At 47.8% G+C, this 15,976-nt stretch overlaps 2 protein-coding genes across 2 annotated transcripts in view; one reads left to right on the top strand and one right to left on the bottom strand.

The window, feature by feature from the left end:
• The window catches only part of AK8 (adenylate kinase 8), a 45,887-nt gene extending 39,565 nt beyond the window's left edge, over positions 1-6,322 (top strand). Inside the window, exons 12-13 of the mRNA XM_015825848.1 lie at positions 4,921-5,001; positions 5,607-6,322. Of these exons, the coding sequence (XP_015681334.1) occupies positions 4,921-5,001; positions 5,607-5,853 (328 nt within the window). The 3' untranslated portion in view covers positions 5,854-6,322. The remainder of the gene's footprint in view (positions 1-4,920; positions 5,002-5,606) is intronic.
• Positions 6,323-10,157: 3,835 nt separating this feature from the next.
• Positions 10,158-15,756, bottom strand: GTF3C4 (general transcription factor IIIC subunit 4). Its single transcript, XM_015825849.1, has 5 exons — positions 15,397-15,756; positions 12,348-14,135; positions 11,932-12,062; positions 11,012-11,100; positions 10,158-10,660 (listed from the first exon to the last, which is right to left on the bottom strand). The coding sequence occupies exons 1-5, from the start codon at positions 15,754-15,756 to the stop codon at positions 10,596-10,598; spliced, it is 2,433 nt and encodes an 810-aa protein (XP_015681335.1). The 3' UTR covers positions 10,158-10,595.
• Between the last annotated feature and the right edge of the window lie 220 nt (positions 15,757-15,976).

The following is a 15,976-nucleotide window of genomic DNA, read 5'->3' as shown; positions in this document are numbered from 1 at the left end:
ACCCACCCACCCACCCACCACGGAGAGTGACTGTGACTGACGTGTATCCCCCCCACGCAGCCTTGTCAACGTGGCTTTAAACATCAAGCTGGCGGGTAAACCGAACCCAGTGTAAATTATTTCTTGTCTTCCTGGTGGGGTGGGGTGGTTGGTTGGGTGGGTGGTGGGCGGGCGGGCTCCCCTCTTCTCTGTCCCCATGAATATTTCATGCTAGGTTGCATAAATATTAAATTCTAATAGCTGTGCACAGCGGTTATTATTTCTGTCTTATGACAAATATTCATAAAATATTCAGGATCCCTTTTTGGGAGCGTTTACGCACTTGATTGTGAAGTGGGGGGGTTTTTTTGGGAGGGGGGAGGGAAACACGCTAAACATATTGGGGTACTCTTGATGGACCGGTTCCCCTCGCCTCCCTTTTTCCGCCCAGCCCGCGCGCGGTGCCTCTGCTTCTCTCCATCCTCTTAATTAATACTCTGGAATATCAATATTTAATCGGATTTATTTGGCGTTTCCCCCAGCAGCGAACCCCTATTAAACTGGAAGGCTTCGATTTGACAGTCTTTAAATAGCGAGAATGTATTCTTGATTAGGACACAGGTTACTTCGGACACGCCTGTAAAATGGCAGATGATTGGTTCTTGTTTAGCCCTCTCTGTTTGGACCATCTCCTTTTTTTTTCTCCATCCCCCCCCCCAAAAAAAATGTATTATTCAAGGACGTAAATCTTGCCCTTATTGGGAAAGTTCCTGTCCCAATTGTTAGGGGTGCAGCATAGGGCTGCTTCTGTTTAGGAAGCACAGAGGAAATTAAATATCTTTTTTTTTGTTCCTTGCGTAAAACGAAGGGATTTGCTGCTTTCCCAAACAACTTTCAAAGAAATGCAACTCTGTTTATTTAAGCTACCTAAGAGGACACTTTGGCTCAGATGGGCTAGGAAAAGAGCATCTCACAGGTCCGTGGAGATTCTCAGTCACCCAGGTTGCCTCGAAGAGGCTTTTCCAAAAGGCAACCGGACTTTGTTTTCTCCTGGAAATCCTTTCGCTTCTCGGAAGCTTCTTGCCTGCAAAGTCGAGAAGTCAGAACTGAAGAAGCTTCTTGGATGAGAAGCGAAACTTCTTCTTCTTCTTCTTCAAGGAGAAAACACAGTCCAGTTGCCTTCTTGAAAAAGCACCTTTGGGACATGGATTGAGCCAAATGGGCTTCGAGCAATCTGGAACTGATTGACAACGGTCAGCCAGAAGACGGTTCCAGTGAAAGGAAAACTCTCAGAGACGAGTGGAAAAAAAATTATCTTAGGCAGGCTACGTTCACGCCGATAAAGATTTACCAGTTCCACATGTACAACGTGCTAAGCTCGACCGTGCTAGTCGTGATTAGCTGTTGGCTTGACCTGCTTGGATTGGTGATTTTAGGCTTCTGTAAACTGAGAAAAAAATGGATTAATTCAATCNCCTTCCTTCCTTCCTTCCTTCCTTCCTTCCTTCCTTCCTTCCTTCCTTCCTTCCTCAATTTCTATCTTTTTTCCAAAGTTCACTAATACAAAACCAAGAGGACTCCTGCAAGCTCTCCCTCTCGGCCTTCCCAGCCACGTGGGGTTTAGCCTCTCCAAAACCTGCCATGTGGGAGAAACCCCACCCCACCGTGCAAGTAAAGTGAGGAGGGGGCTAAACAGCCTCCAAAGGCTGTTTTCCCTGCTCCGTCAAGTGCCATCAGAACAAACTCCCAGGGGAATTTCCCCATGATGGAATAACAAACGAGAGCAAGGAGGGAGAGAGCCGTGAATAACAATGAGGAAAGGAGGCTGGAGGCCTTCTGGGAAGCTGGTGGACCTGGCCTGCCAGGCTGAAGAAGAGAATGAGCCCAGAAAGGGTGGCGAAGCCATGCCTCTGAAGGCCGTCTAGACCCCTCCAGGCTCTTCAAATATTTGCTCTCCACAAATGTGGGACAAGCAGGACACGGTTCCCTCCTTGTCTTGTGCTGGCAACGTTCCTACAGTGGAGAAGCTTCCGTGTTTTCTTGGAGTCAATAACAGGGGGGTGGTGGAAGAATTCAAAACCCAACTCTTTCTTCACTTGGGAAACTTCATCAGGGTGTATCTACGTGTCTAAGGAGGAGAAGGACGAGGAGTGACATGATAGCGGTCTTCCAATGCTTGAGGGGCTGCCACAGAGAAGAGGGGGTCAAATATTCTCCAAAGCACCCGTAGGCAGGACAAGAAGCAATGGGTGGAAACTCATCAAGGAGAGAAGCAACCTGGAACTAAGGAGAAACTTCCTGAGAACAATGGATCAGTGGAACAACCTGCCTCCAGAAGTTGTGGATGCCCCCAACACTGGAGGTTTTTAAGAAGAGACTGGACAACCGTTTACCTGAAATGGTGTAGGGTTTCCTGCCTGAACAGGGGGTTGGATTAGATGACCTCCAAGATCCCTTCCATTCCATTCCATTCCATTCCATTCCAATCCATTCCAATCCAATCCAATCCAATCCATATTCTATTCTATTCTATTCTATTCTATTCTATTCTATTCTATTCTATTCTATTCTATTCTATTCTATTCTAATTATTTCATTCTCGGTTCTATTCTATTCTGTTCTATTCTGTTCTATTCTATTCTATTCTATTCTATTCTGTTATTCTATTCTGTTCTATTCTATTCTATTCTATTCTATTCTATTCCATATTCTATTCTATTCTATTCTATTCTAATTATTTCATTCTCTGTTCTATTCTATTCTATTCTATTCTATTCTATTCTATTCTATTCTATTCTATTCTAATTATTTCATTCTCTGTTCTATTCTATTCTATTCTATTCTATTCTATTCTATTCTATTCTATTCTATTCTAATTATTTCATTCTCTGTTCTATTCTATTCTATTCTATTCTATTCTATTCTATTCTATTCTATTCTATTCTATTCTATTCTATTCTATTCTATTCCCCTCTAATCATCTTCATTGCTCTTCTCTGCACTCTTTCAAGAGTCTCAACGTCTCCTTTGGAGACAGAAGGAGTCCTTGTCTGTTTAGGCAGAAGTTGGGAACGCCGCTTTTCCCATTCTTCCCCTTTTTTTTCCCACCAACCCGCCTTGAATACTGACACCGCAGCGGATAATAAGACAGACACCCAAACATACACATATCGGAAGACAAAAAAGTGCATTTCTGACAAGCCGTGTCCAAGATGCATTTTGTTAGTGGCTTCGCCAAGAAAAGAGTGGAGTTTTTTTTTAAAGCTCTTTTTTTTTTTTGCTGGGGTTTTTTTTTTTGAGCTGTCTCCCCCACAAGCTTTCTCGAGATGCCTTCCCCCTTTTTGTGTGTGTTTTGTTTGGTTGATTTGGGAAATATAATGGGGAAAGAGTATCAATTATCGGGGCGATACAAAACAGCCGTCTGCCCCCCCCCCACGCGCTCCCTTCTTCCTTTCTCTGGGAGAATATTCATCTGGAGACACACGTCTTCGTCACAAGTTATTCATTCTGACAATTGTGTTTCCTCAGTGTTGTTGGGCAACGGAAACAAAGCTGAAACAAAATGTTTGGAGTGTAAAGGATAAAAGACGGTTGGAAACTGTATATTCTTCTCCTGTCTTCAGAAATCATTAGATTCCTCGGCTTTTTTTTTCTCTCTCTCTCTTTTTTTTTCCACGCCAGGCTGAGTTTCTGTTTTGTGTTTCTCATCTTCTTCTTTTTTTTTTTTTTTCTAAAAATAAATAATAATAAACAAATCCTGCAATGGGAATGGAAATTATTATCTGTAAACATGTGAAGAGCAAAGAGGGATGATTTTCATAACTTTAAGTTCTACAAAGGTGCTGGCGCGGGGAAGAAAAACTCCCCCTTTCATCTGATTCAATTCTCTCCAGCAGATGTAAAATGTTCCTTTTGGTGGAACGTCTCAAGCTTGCCAGCCTGAGAGGCAGCACACCAAAGCGGAAAAATAAAATGAAATGAAATAAAATAAAAATTACAGCATAAAAGCCAAGCAGAGGAACTGAAAGTGGGAAGAGGGCTCACAGAATGCCTCTTCCCGAAAGCCTTCCCCTCCCCTCTGCTCAATCTAAATCTAAATCAATTTAAACCTAAATTAATTCGTATAAATTGGGCGCGAGTTCAAAAACCGCCAGGGCGCTTTCTGCATCCTTACATCAACCCTGTACCTGGGGGAGGCGGGCAAAGCAGCCGGTGTGGCTGGATTGGCACGGCACCAACCATAAACTGCATTGCACGAGACACTCACCCTGCAATTAGGAGGTGAGGTGAAGCAGAAGGAGTCCTCAACTTAATGACCGCCGCGGAGACCAAGCCAGGCGGTTGTTAAGCGAAATCATGAGGCTGTTAAGTGAGTCGCGCCATATTTTGAAACCTTTTTGCCACGGTGGCTAAGCGAATCCCTGCAGAGACTGGACAACCATTTGTCTGAAACAATAATAGTAAAGTTGGAAGGGACCTTGGAGGTCATCTAGTCCAACCCCCTGCTCAGGCAGGAAACCCTGTACCATTTCGGACAAATGGCTGTCCAGTCTCTTCTTAAAAACTTCCAGTGTTGGAGCATTCACCGCTTCTGAAGGCAGGTTGTTAATAATAATAATAAAGTTGGAAGGGACCTTGGAGGTCATCTAGTCCAACCCCCTGCTCAGGCAGGAAGCCCTATACCATTTCAGACAAAGCGGCTGTCCAAAGGGTATAGGGTTTCCTGTCTGAGCAGGGGATTGGACTAGAAGACCTCCAAGGTCCAAGGTCCCTTCCAACTCTGTTGTTGTTATAGTTGTTAAGCCAATTGTGCGGTTTGTTAAGTGAGGAAAGTCACTCCAAAGGACTGGGCTGTCCTCAGAAAAAAAACATCGGCCAGCTCTCCCTACCGGAGTTGACCATTGAGATGGTTTTTTTTATCTCCATCCTTCTTCATTCCAGGATTTTTTTCCTGAACGTCCCAGCTGAAACCATTCTCGAGCGCCTTTCCTACTCCATGGTGGATCCGGTCAGCGGAGAAAGGTTAGCCGCACTACTCGATATTGCTCGAGGGGGGGGCGTGCTTTGTGCGGGGTGCGTGGAGGAGCCACGATTTGCCAAACGGGGTGTGGCGATATTTGGGTGGGAAGCCGAAGAGAGTTGAATTGTGGGGTCCTTGGGGCTTTCTGAGCTGGGTGGTTTTCTTGCAGACGTTTCTTCACCCAACTAGGTAACATCATCAGTGCTAGAAGGGTGTAGGGTTTGCCCTCTTTTTATATACTAGTGGCTTGCCCTGTCAGTGTTGATGGGAACGGTCTTGGATTGTTGTTTCCTCTTAGCTCACTTGTCTGAGTTGGTAGTTCCTTAATTGGGGTATTGTTTACTTCTTGATTGTCGGTCTAACGTTAACCTTGGCATCAGTCTCTGCTTTTTCTGGGTCTTGTTTGCTGGCAAGGAAGTGTTTTTGTTTCCTTTTGGGCTTTTTGGTTGTACTCTTTTGACTGGCGTGTAGACGTTGTTCACCTCTTTCGGCTCCAATCGGCCATTGACCAGCCGATTTGTTTTAAAGCGACCTATAAAACACGACAATGCAGGGAGTTTGCATCACGTCTTCCTTCCTTCTCCTGAGTTTTCTGCCCCTTTTCTAGATACCACACCTTGTACAAACCTGCCATCACCAAGGAAGTCAACGACCGCCTGCTGATCAATCCGAAGGAGATGGAAGAAACCATCAAGAGCAAAGTCGACCTGTATTTCAGGCTTTCGAGCAATCTGGAGCAATATTTCGAAGACGCCATTTTTATCAATGCCGACCAAGACCCGCAGACGGTGTTCGAGTACATTGAGAGTTTCGTGATCAACCCCTTGCCGGTCAAAGAGATCTGGGACCTGTAGTAGCTCAGCCTCCGTAGTCAGGAAGCTGAGAAACCAATTCCCAATCTTAAGAAGAGACAAGGGTGAAAAAAAATTGAGTCACTTGAAGTTTGCTAAATAAGGAAGTCCACGCGAAGCCCTAAAATGAGTTGGAAGTTCTTAAAAAGTTGACTAGTTCTAGCTTGAGTTTGCTTTGATTTCTCTTCCTGGGTGAAAAGACCCTTTTCACACAACCCTCACAAGAGCCTGCTTTTGGGGGAGGGAGGGTGACGCTTTGGAAGGACAGGATACGTGTCCCCTTCCCCAAATTATTGTTTATCCCTTTGTTCTTCCCAAGCGAAGTTTTAAAAAAAATATATTTGGATTGTTAAGCGGGCCAAAATTGGATGAGCCCAGCTTTCTTCCTTTGGCTCCTGTTGTGTTTGCTGAAAAATAAAATCTCATTTCTTCCCACCTTGATTACTTGGTTTGGTTTAAACCGTGCATTATTAAAAGCTTCTTGAATCACAGACAAGGACTTTCCACTCTTTTCAAGTTGATTTTTTTTTTCTGGCGCCAGCTTGGTGAATCTTAAGAAAGCGCGTTATGGACATGCCATTCTTGTTTGGTTTCACCGGTTATGTACGGTCTCCAGGTTTTAATTTAGCACTGTTGTGCTGTGCATATGTGGGTCTCTGCACTGTTCAACACACACTGCTGAATAGGATCCAGCCCTTGCCTCACCTCCGTGCGTTCCTCTTGCATAATTTTGACCCCCCCCCCTCCACTGTTCCTTTTAGATTTCCAACAGGGAGACCCAACAGCTCTCTGGCTGTTTAACAGGAGAGCTGCCTTGCTGCTACTACTACTACTACTACTACTACTACTACTACTACTACTACTACTACTACTACTACTACTGATGATGATGATGATGATGATGATGATATGATGATGATGATCCATAATAATAATAGTCATGATGATGATAATGATGTTGGAAGGTACCTTGGAGGTCATCTAGTCCAACCCCCTGCTCAGGCAGGAAACCCTACACCATTCTAGACAAATGGCTGTCCAGTCTCTTCTTAAAAACTTCCAGTGTTGGAGCATTCACCGTTTCTGGAGGCAGGTGGTTCCACTGGTTAATTGTTCTAACAGTCAGGAAATTTCTCCTTAATCCTAGGTTGCTTCTCTCTTTGGTTAGTTTCCATCTGTTGCTTCTTGTCCTGCCTTCAGGCACTTTGGAGAATAGCTTGACTCCCTCTTCTTTGTGGCCACCCCTGAGATACTTGAAGACTGCTATCATGTCACCCCTTGTCCTTCTCTTCATTAGACTAGACATACCCAATTCCTTATATGCTTTAGCCTCCAATCCCCTAATCATCTTTGTTGCTCTTCTCTGTACTCTTTCTAGAGTCTCAGCATCTTTTTTACATCGTGGTGACCAAAACTGGATGCAGTATTCCAAGTGTGGCCTTAGCAAGGCAGTGTAAAGTGGTATTAACACTTCACGTGATCTTGATTCTATCCCTCTGTTAATGCAGCCCAGCACTGTGTTGGCTTTTTTTGGCTGCCGCCGCACACTGCTTCCCCATATTGCGGTCATACATCAAGAACTGCCTGTAACGGTGTGTGAGAAGAACTTTGGGGAAGAGATGCTGCCTACGAGGGAATGGTCAGATAAGAGGACACGTAGCCCAAAGCTGCGTTAACGAGTGGAGGAAGAATCTCAGAAAGGAATCTCATGCCTCAGGCTGTAAAAGAGACAGCGGGAGCCCAGTCCTTTCAAGCCTGCAAGATTCTGCAATAGAATGAGAGTAAGAATCTAGCAGACTTAGCTTCACCTGGTTGCGCTGGGAAGGCCGACGCACGGACTCGGGAATCCTTAGGCAGACCTCTTCCTCTAGGCCCTGTGAACGACTAAGCCCCTTCCTAGCCACACCGCCAGCCCCCCCTGCCCCCCCCAAAGGGCCCTGCGGCTGAATCCTGAAGGGTTTGTAACCCTTCTCCTCTTTTTCCGCTGGCTGCAAGGCTGCTGACGTTGAGCGTCTGCTTTCTGCGCCAGCTGGTGGCAAAGATACACTGCGGTGCATAAATTGGACGGCTGGCTATTAATAATAAATAGAGGAACTACATCTTGCTTAATATCACCTGCATCAGAGTCCCGCTACTAAATATTGATAAGGAAAACGGCTCGGCCACGCATTTAAATACTGTTTGCTGTGCGCAAGGCCAGGGTACAAGGGACGACGGCGACGTGCCTTTAATTAGACAGGTACATCTGCTTAATTAATTTAGCCATAAAGCCTCATTCTTGTTGCCTTCCTTCCTTCCCTCCCTCCCCTTTCTTTCATCTATATGCGCCCGCTATTAGTTCTGCTTAGCTGACTGCACAGAAACCCAGCCAAACATCCCTGCCTCATTGAAATGCAGCCGGTGCTGCGTCCGCCCGCCCGCGGAGTTTCGGGTCAACGCTTGCCCCCCCCAAGGGTGTCCGCTGAGCCTGAAGTGTAGGCCGTCTGGGTTAGGAGACCATGCTAATACTCGTGTACGACGCTCCCTCGGAAAGCGCTAAAACAATTGACATTCATTTAATTACCAGGGAATGCTTGCAAGGCCTTTGCATAGTTAAGAGAGACCCCCCCCCTCTTCCCGGTTCACGTTAGCAAAGGGTTCAGCAAGCAAGAAAAAGGAATTAGGTTTTTATAATTGGACAACCACCTTTCCCAACCAATTTGGGACCCGCGATGGATTTGATTAGCATCTGATTGCGGTTTAAAAAAGCACTGGCCGAGGAGATCAGGAGATAAACAGGATGGAGCCACGGCGACGAGTGCTTTGATTTGGCCCCCTCGGCCTTTTTCTTCCGCAGTGGAATTTCCTAATTTTTGGAGAATCGGTACCCCCGATCCTGGAGGGAACAAGGCATCCAAGCCGGTCGCCCTGTGAGCCTTGGGGAGGAGGGTGGGCTTGAGTGAGACTCTCGGGGGGGGGGGTCTGCAATTACAGATAGTTTAATTGAGCCCCAATTTCTGTTGCTAAGCGAGACATTGGTCAAGAGAGTTTTTGCCCCCTTTTTATTAACATTCTTGCCACAGCTGTTAAATGAATCACTGCAGTTGTTAATCTGGCTTCCCCCGTTGATTTTGCTCGTCCGAACGTCGCAAAAGGGGATCACGTGACTCCGGGACACTGCGACCGTCATAAACACGGGTCGGTTCCCAAATTCTGATCACCTGACTGTGGGGATGTGGTGGCGATCATAAACGTGAGGACTGATGGTTACTTTTTCCAGTGTTTTTGGAATTTTAAACCGTCACTGAATGAACAGCTGTATTTTCAGTTTTCAGTTTATTCGTTTTTCTTCTCTGGAAAGTGTCCCAATTCCTCAACCTTTGCCATACCTGGGGCCACCGCCTACACCACAAACACACAAGACCTCCCGCCTTTTGTGGTGATCACATAACAGGGAAGTCAACACGGCTGCTCATTTTGTTAAGACACACACACCAGTAAAGTTGTGTGTTGCTTTATTTACAAACGGCTTTATGTCACAACAGTGGCTGCGGCAGTAGACAAAAACACATTTTTTCCAACTATTATTTCACACCCAACATTTATAGTCAAGTATCATTTTGGAGGGAAAAAGAGGAACGCCTAGGTTTTTTTCCCCGTTAACACTGCTTTGATTTGGGTGGGGTAGGAACACAACTTGTTCTCCACAACACAGTTTAATTCGCTGCTTTTGCTTTTCAAGCAACAGACAAAAAGCTTAACTAGAGTCAGGAACTATATGGAAGGTTTTTTTTTTAAAACTATTTTTTTAAAAGAACCCCAGATTGCTCAGATCAAAAGCTTGCCATAGGTCTGAGCTCCTGAGAATTTTTTAAACCAGGTGTGGGCTGTGTATTCCGACAACGCACAGCATGATTAACAAAGGACATTGTCGTCATCATCATTGCATCCAATGCTTTGCCAAGATAAGACACCCCATGAATATCCTGGAGAGGGAGAAGAATTTTGCCAGTCGGAACTGGAGGATAAAGGAAGATCCTTTTTACTCTTGCTAAGTGAAAAATTTGGAGAACCTACGAGGAGGAGAGGGGACAGTGCAAGAATTATTGACCGCAGCTGGGGAAATCAAAGTAAAAACACGCATGCTTAAAATATTAACAATCACAACCAAAATTGGCTCATTTAAAATAAGCTCCTTGTAGTTGGTTTCGGGGGGGGGGGGTCTTTAGCTGCCTGGAAGTTTTTCAAAGGAGGCTTCATACAGGTTTGCTAATCTTTCTTCACTGACCACAGGCATGCAAGGTTCCCCCCCCCCTGAAACAGTTCAAAAACCCGTTCGTTATTTGTAATAATTTAACTGTCTCCAGTTCAGTAAGTGCCACCGTTCAGTAGGTGTTAATGAAGGGAAGTTACAGAGTCCATGTTGCACTCAGGCCATCACAAAGTACCTACTCAGGTGGACCACCAGTTTTGCTCCGATGGTAGCATCTCTTTGTGGAACAAGACGGTCCTCCATCCCAGAACTTAGTGGTCAAAACCCACCGAAGGCCAGCGACCTTGAACCTGAAGGGAGTTCAGAAGCCTTTCAAAAACAGCGGCGGTGGGATTTCAGAAAAGACCTTTTCGTTTCCCGGAAAGGGGCTGAACTTCTCCGGTTCAAATCTACAAATCTACAGGTCGGAGCGAGCCCTCGTGCAGATCCAACGCCGGGGGGTGCTTTGGCCACTAGAGACTACTGCTTCAAGCTCACTGTCTCGAGTCGTTCTCTAGAAAACGGGCGAGTCGCAGAAAGTGCAAGGCCCCTGCAGCAACCTCTTGATCCATTCAGGATCTGAAAAGGAGAACAGATGTTATTGAAAGACGAAAAGAGAGGAAAAGAAAAAAGGCACTTGGGACGCACCAGGTGTGAAGAGCCAACTTTCCTTAAGGTTTCAGCAATGAGGTGCTTATAAACAAGAAAGTTAAGAATAACGAACTTTGGAAAAGCTATCCTTTTCTTCGAAACATACATCGGACCAAACAAAACCGGCACGCCGTTTGATTTTCTCGTGACCCGGTATAAAGAGAGGAAAAGATCTTATTTGCAGGCACAAACACCCACCCACTTTCTACAATTAGGTTTCAAACAGGATCCACCTTTATTTCCTTCCATTCCCAGATTGGGCAGCCTTTCCAAGCTCACCTTCTGAAGTGGAATGGCGAGCGATGCTGTCCCGGAGCAAGCATCTCCTGTAGACTAAACTCTGGCAGGCCTGATAGGTTAAAAAGCACCTGAAAGCAAGAGAATTATGAAAAAAAAAAAGGGGGGGGGCAATAATAACAGTTCAGTTCACACAACAAAGTTAACTCGGTCCCTTGTTCACCCTTTTCTAACCTGCGCCAATACACTGAATTGGACGCCAATCGAACGAAGGGGTTTGCTCCAGAAACTAAGCAAAAAACAATACAAAATCTAACCCACTTTGGGATGGGGTGAGAATGTGAGCCCTAAATTTTCAGGTGACTTGGTTTAAGGGGAGTGTAGAAACGTAATCCGAGGGCTAGTTTGGTCTTGATTGCCGCGTCTCTTGGCCGCAGCCGTGAAAAAAAAAAAAAAAAGGCCTGGGTTCATATCACATATCATAAACTACAAAAAAAACCCCACATAATATGAAGGGCGAACCCAGCCAAAGTTGGTTTATTCTAGAAATCTGAGTTTCGGCTGTTACATAAACCCAAATTTGATTTGCCATTGGGTGGTGCCTAAATGGAACAAATCAAATCTAGGTCCGACACATAGCTGTAGTCCTACTGGGAAAAGTCCATTGCAGTCATCACAGAATAACAACAGCTATCACAACGGATGCAGTTAAGGTTTATAAAAGGAAAGTTTCAATCACCCTATCTTAAAAAGTACTTTCTGATCTAACGACGATGGCATTTTGTCCAACGTGCAAATTAAAGCGGCGAAGAAGTTTCCTGGATGAGAAGCGAAACATTTTCAAAGAAACACCGCCCCCCCCCCCAAGAAAGTCCAGCTAGCTGAGCTTCTTCATTAGGCATTAAGGTGTTTTTTTTGGGGGGGGGGGGAGAAATAAATGTCCCAGGGAACATTTAACGTACCTCAGCCAAATGTGTCCATTGGAGCAAATGGCTTGTTTGGAGTCCGTGAAAGGCAGGATCTCTTTACACAAACTGCAGCGTTCGGGGAATGTCTGCTTATTCATCTTCTTCAAAATATGCCCGATCAGCACCTGGGAAAACACGGCAACGCTGCTTACAAGGAGAGACGGCGGCAGGAGCAGAGATTTGGGAAGAGCTGGGGGTGGAGACCCTCCCCCTCAAAATCTTGCTTAAAGTGGAATTAATTTAAGGTGATAAGAAAGGGAGGGGCGGGGAGGAAAACTCCCACAGGCGCAGACAGTCCTGTGGGAGAGCGACGGAAGCAACTGCGTAAAGCCATTTTACAGGGCGCGAACTCCACCAGCCGCTCAGGGTGTTTCCCCAGCCCAACGGTTCTGAGGTCCGGCTGCCCTCACCCGCGCGGTCCTGTCCTCGTAGCTTTTATCGGAGGTCAAGAAATCGCAAACGCCCCGGGTGGGAATGCTGGTGTTCTCCGTTATCCACGTGTGGAGGTAGACCTCGCCCAAGACTCGCTTCATGTGTTCTCGCGCCAGGTGCATTTCGACCGCTTCGATCTGAGCCTGGATGGCCAGCATCTTCTCTTTCGTCTGCTGCTCCTGGGCCTCACCGGGCGAGGGGGCTGGCTGAGAGCCCTTCTCTTTGGGGGCCTCCCTCGGATCCTGCCCGCCCTGTTCTGAAGGCTGTTCCTCGCCGCCGCCCGTCTCGGAGGAGTCCACGATTAAGGCCTTGGTGTCCTCGTGCGTGGGCCTCCACAAGGCCTCCGAGGGAGAGGCCTGCAGCGACTGGTGCAAAATCCGCAGGAGGAAGAGCTTAAAACGCCACAAGTAGGCGGAGCCCAAATGCTCGATCTTCTGATCCAGGGCTTCCTGCAGAAAGAGCGGGATCTGCTTCTCTCTCAAGATCTTCCAGCGCACCAGGTCGGTGAGGTCCACCTGCCGGTAAAGGCTCTGGGCGGACGATTCCAGCAGCTGCGCGGCGGCTTCCTCGCAGGTTTTCAGGGTGACAAACTGAACCTGATAGGCTTTGGTGGTGGGGTGGAGACCCTTGGCCATGCCCTTGGTGGTGATGACGGCCAGGTACGCGCCGCAGGGGCTGACGGCGATCCCGTGGCTGCGGACAGAGCCCAGCACGTCCGACAACTGGATCAGCTGGTGCTCGAACTTGAGCGCCAGGTTGGTGAAGATGGGAATCAGCTGCCGGACCTTCCCATCCACAGAGCAGGTGTAGACGGTGCCGTTCTGCTTATCGGCGGTCATGGAGACGATGGGCAGAGAGTGGAGCCCGGTCACGTGGGAGTTGTGGACGTTCAAGCCTGCTTTGGAGATCAAGAGGAGACACCAAAAGAGGTAGCAGCCTCTCGCCGCGACCACCAAACTGCAGCTACATTTCTGATAGGGGTGATAGAGAGGGATGCTCTTGATGTTCTGCACGGGCAAGTGATCCACTTCCTGCCACAAAACCACCGGCTGCCTCAAAGTGAAGTAACCCTTGACCGCTTTCAGGTTGACCGGGAGGATCTTAACCGGCCCGAAAGCGCTGCCCACAATGAGTCCGCTCATCTTCCTGTTGCTGTGCTCGTATTCCCACCAGGCCAAGACGCTGGGGGAAGAGATGCCCGACTCGATGGTGTTACAGGACGAGATGGATTCTTTGCCGATGAACGGAAGTTGGCACTGCCACACGGCAATGTTCCCGTTTTCAAAGATCACGGCCAAAAGGACGCTGCTGACATCCCGGCATTCGTTGTTGTTCTTCACCTGTTGGATGGTGCAAATGCCGGACCATTCCATGCGGACCGGGGTCTGCATGCTGTGTCTTCTCTGGAATTCAGCAAAGTCCCCCAAGTCTTCTCGGGAGGGCTCTGTCTTACAAAGCCTGTAGCTGTTTTCATACAGGCACTCCCCGTAGAGTTCGGTCAAGTCAACTAACTGCACCCACTGAAGCCTGTTCAGGTTAGCGTGGATGGTCAGCCTGTTGTCCATGGTCAGCGCGGCTAAGAGACACCGTCCGTTGGCGTCGCAGCCCAGCGGAGACCAGCTGCAGTATCTGAAGCCTCGCATGGAGGACAGCGATTTCCCTTCGGGATTGAAGACTCTGTCCAAGGTGAACGCCTGGCTCACGACTGGATCGTCGGAATTTGCAAACTTGTGCTTGCATTCAGCCACTTCCTTTTTGGAGCCAACCTGTGGGAGGGAGAGCAGGTTTTTACACTGTGTTCAAAACGATAACAGCTTTTTTCAGCACATGACTTGCTAGGTATTGACGGCAGTATATGATGAAGGAAACGACAGCCAAGTCTAAAGCACTAAAAACACTACGTCGAGATACTCATTTATTTATAACATGTGGTAGACATCTTATATGCATCCTAGATCAAACCAAGTCCAAAATCAACAGAGAATTCCTGGAAGCCTGGCAGGCAAATCATTAACAGGCACATAAAACATACCACTCAAAAGATACAATAAAAAAAAACCCCAAAAGGAAACAAAAAGTCTAAAACATTTCCTCACCAGCAATCAACACTCAGATGAACAGAAATAAACACCAAGATAAACCCTAGGCCAGCAATCAAGAAGTAAACAATACCCCCATCCAGGAACTGGTGAACGAGCTAACAGTTTAAATAACAGCCCGAACAACGAACCACCAGGGCTGCCTCCACCGACACCGACAAGGCAAGCCACTAGAATATAAAATGAGACCAAACCCCACTCTCTTCTATCACTGATGATGTAACCTAGTTGAGTCATGAAACGTCTGCAAGAAAACAGCCAAGCTCAGACAGCACCAAGGACCCCTCATTTCAACCCTGAGCCATAAATATTCTCTTTTATCACTACCTAACCCAGAGTAAGTGTGCTCACCCTCTTCATTCAGGTTGAAGCTTTCCTCGTTCCTAGACAGCCAAAGAACATAATCACGCTAGTTCAAAAGAGGCGTCAATCCTTTACCCTTGGATTTGGTGCTCCGGCTGCTATTTCCACAGCTGTGGGACCTTTGACTCCAACTCCCATAACCCCCCAACTGGCTAGGGAGTCAGGGAAGCCGGTGTTCAAGAGGAGGAGGAAAGAAAGAGGAAGTGCAAGAGGAGAAAAGAAAAAGGAAGAGAAGGAAGAAAGGAGGAGGAAAGAAAAGAGGCGGAGAGGAAGAGAGGAGGAAGAGGAAGAAAGAGGAAGAGGAAAGAAAAGGAAAAGAAGGAGAGGAGAAAGAGGAGGAGGAAGAGGAGGGGAGGGGGAAGAGGAGGAAGAGGAAGAAGAAGGAGGAGGAAAGAAAAGGAAAAGGAGAAAGAAAGGAGGAAGAGGAGGAAAGAAAAAGGAAGAGAAGGAGAAAGAGAAGGAGACGAGGAGGAGGAGGAAGAAAGGAGGAGAAGGAAAGGAGAAGCCCACCTAGGTCTTCCCTCGCCCCCCCTCCACCCAGTGGCGGGCAGTTCCCCGGGCCCACCTTGAGATGACAGGCGGCGTTGGGGGCCGGCACGGCCGTGCGATGGATGACGAGATCGCTGCCGCCGCGGATGTCGCTCAGCTGCTCGAGGACGGCCACGCTGCGGGCGGTGCTGACCGACACGCGGTGGTCCTCGGACCAGGCTAGCGGCTCCGAGCCGCTCACGCTATGCTGCAGCCGCACCGCCGGATCGCGCCGCACCGCCGTCACCCGGAACCCGGCGCGGCTGCTGGGGCCTGCCTTCCCTCCCGCCGCCGCCGCCTCGTCCTCTTTCCCCGGCCCTTCGGCCCCGTCGGGCGGCGACGGCGAAGGGGACGCGGCCGTCCCGTCCGCCGGGCTCTGCTCCGCCGCCGCCGCCATCTTTGCCGCCGGCTACCAGCGCGCGTGCACCGCACGCGACGCTTCGAGAAAGGACCCCCGGGAGGAGCGTGACTATCACACTGCCTGCATGAAAGCAACTCTCTGCTGTGTTTAACAGAATAGCAGAGTTGGGAGGGACCTTGGAGGTCTTCTAGTCCAAGCAGGGGACCCTGTACTACGGTGTTCCCGACAAATGGTTTCCTTTCCCTTTCCATTTTAA

Source organism: Protobothrops mucrosquamatus, unplaced genomic scaffold, assembly GCF_001527695.2.
Source record: "Protobothrops mucrosquamatus isolate PMUCROS unplaced genomic scaffold, P.Mucros_1.0 scaffold2837, whole genome shotgun sequence".
Classification (NCBI taxonomy): Eukaryota; Metazoa; Chordata; class Lepidosauria; order Squamata; family Viperidae; genus Protobothrops; species Protobothrops mucrosquamatus.
This window is presented reverse-complemented; position numbering and strand designations above follow the sequence as displayed.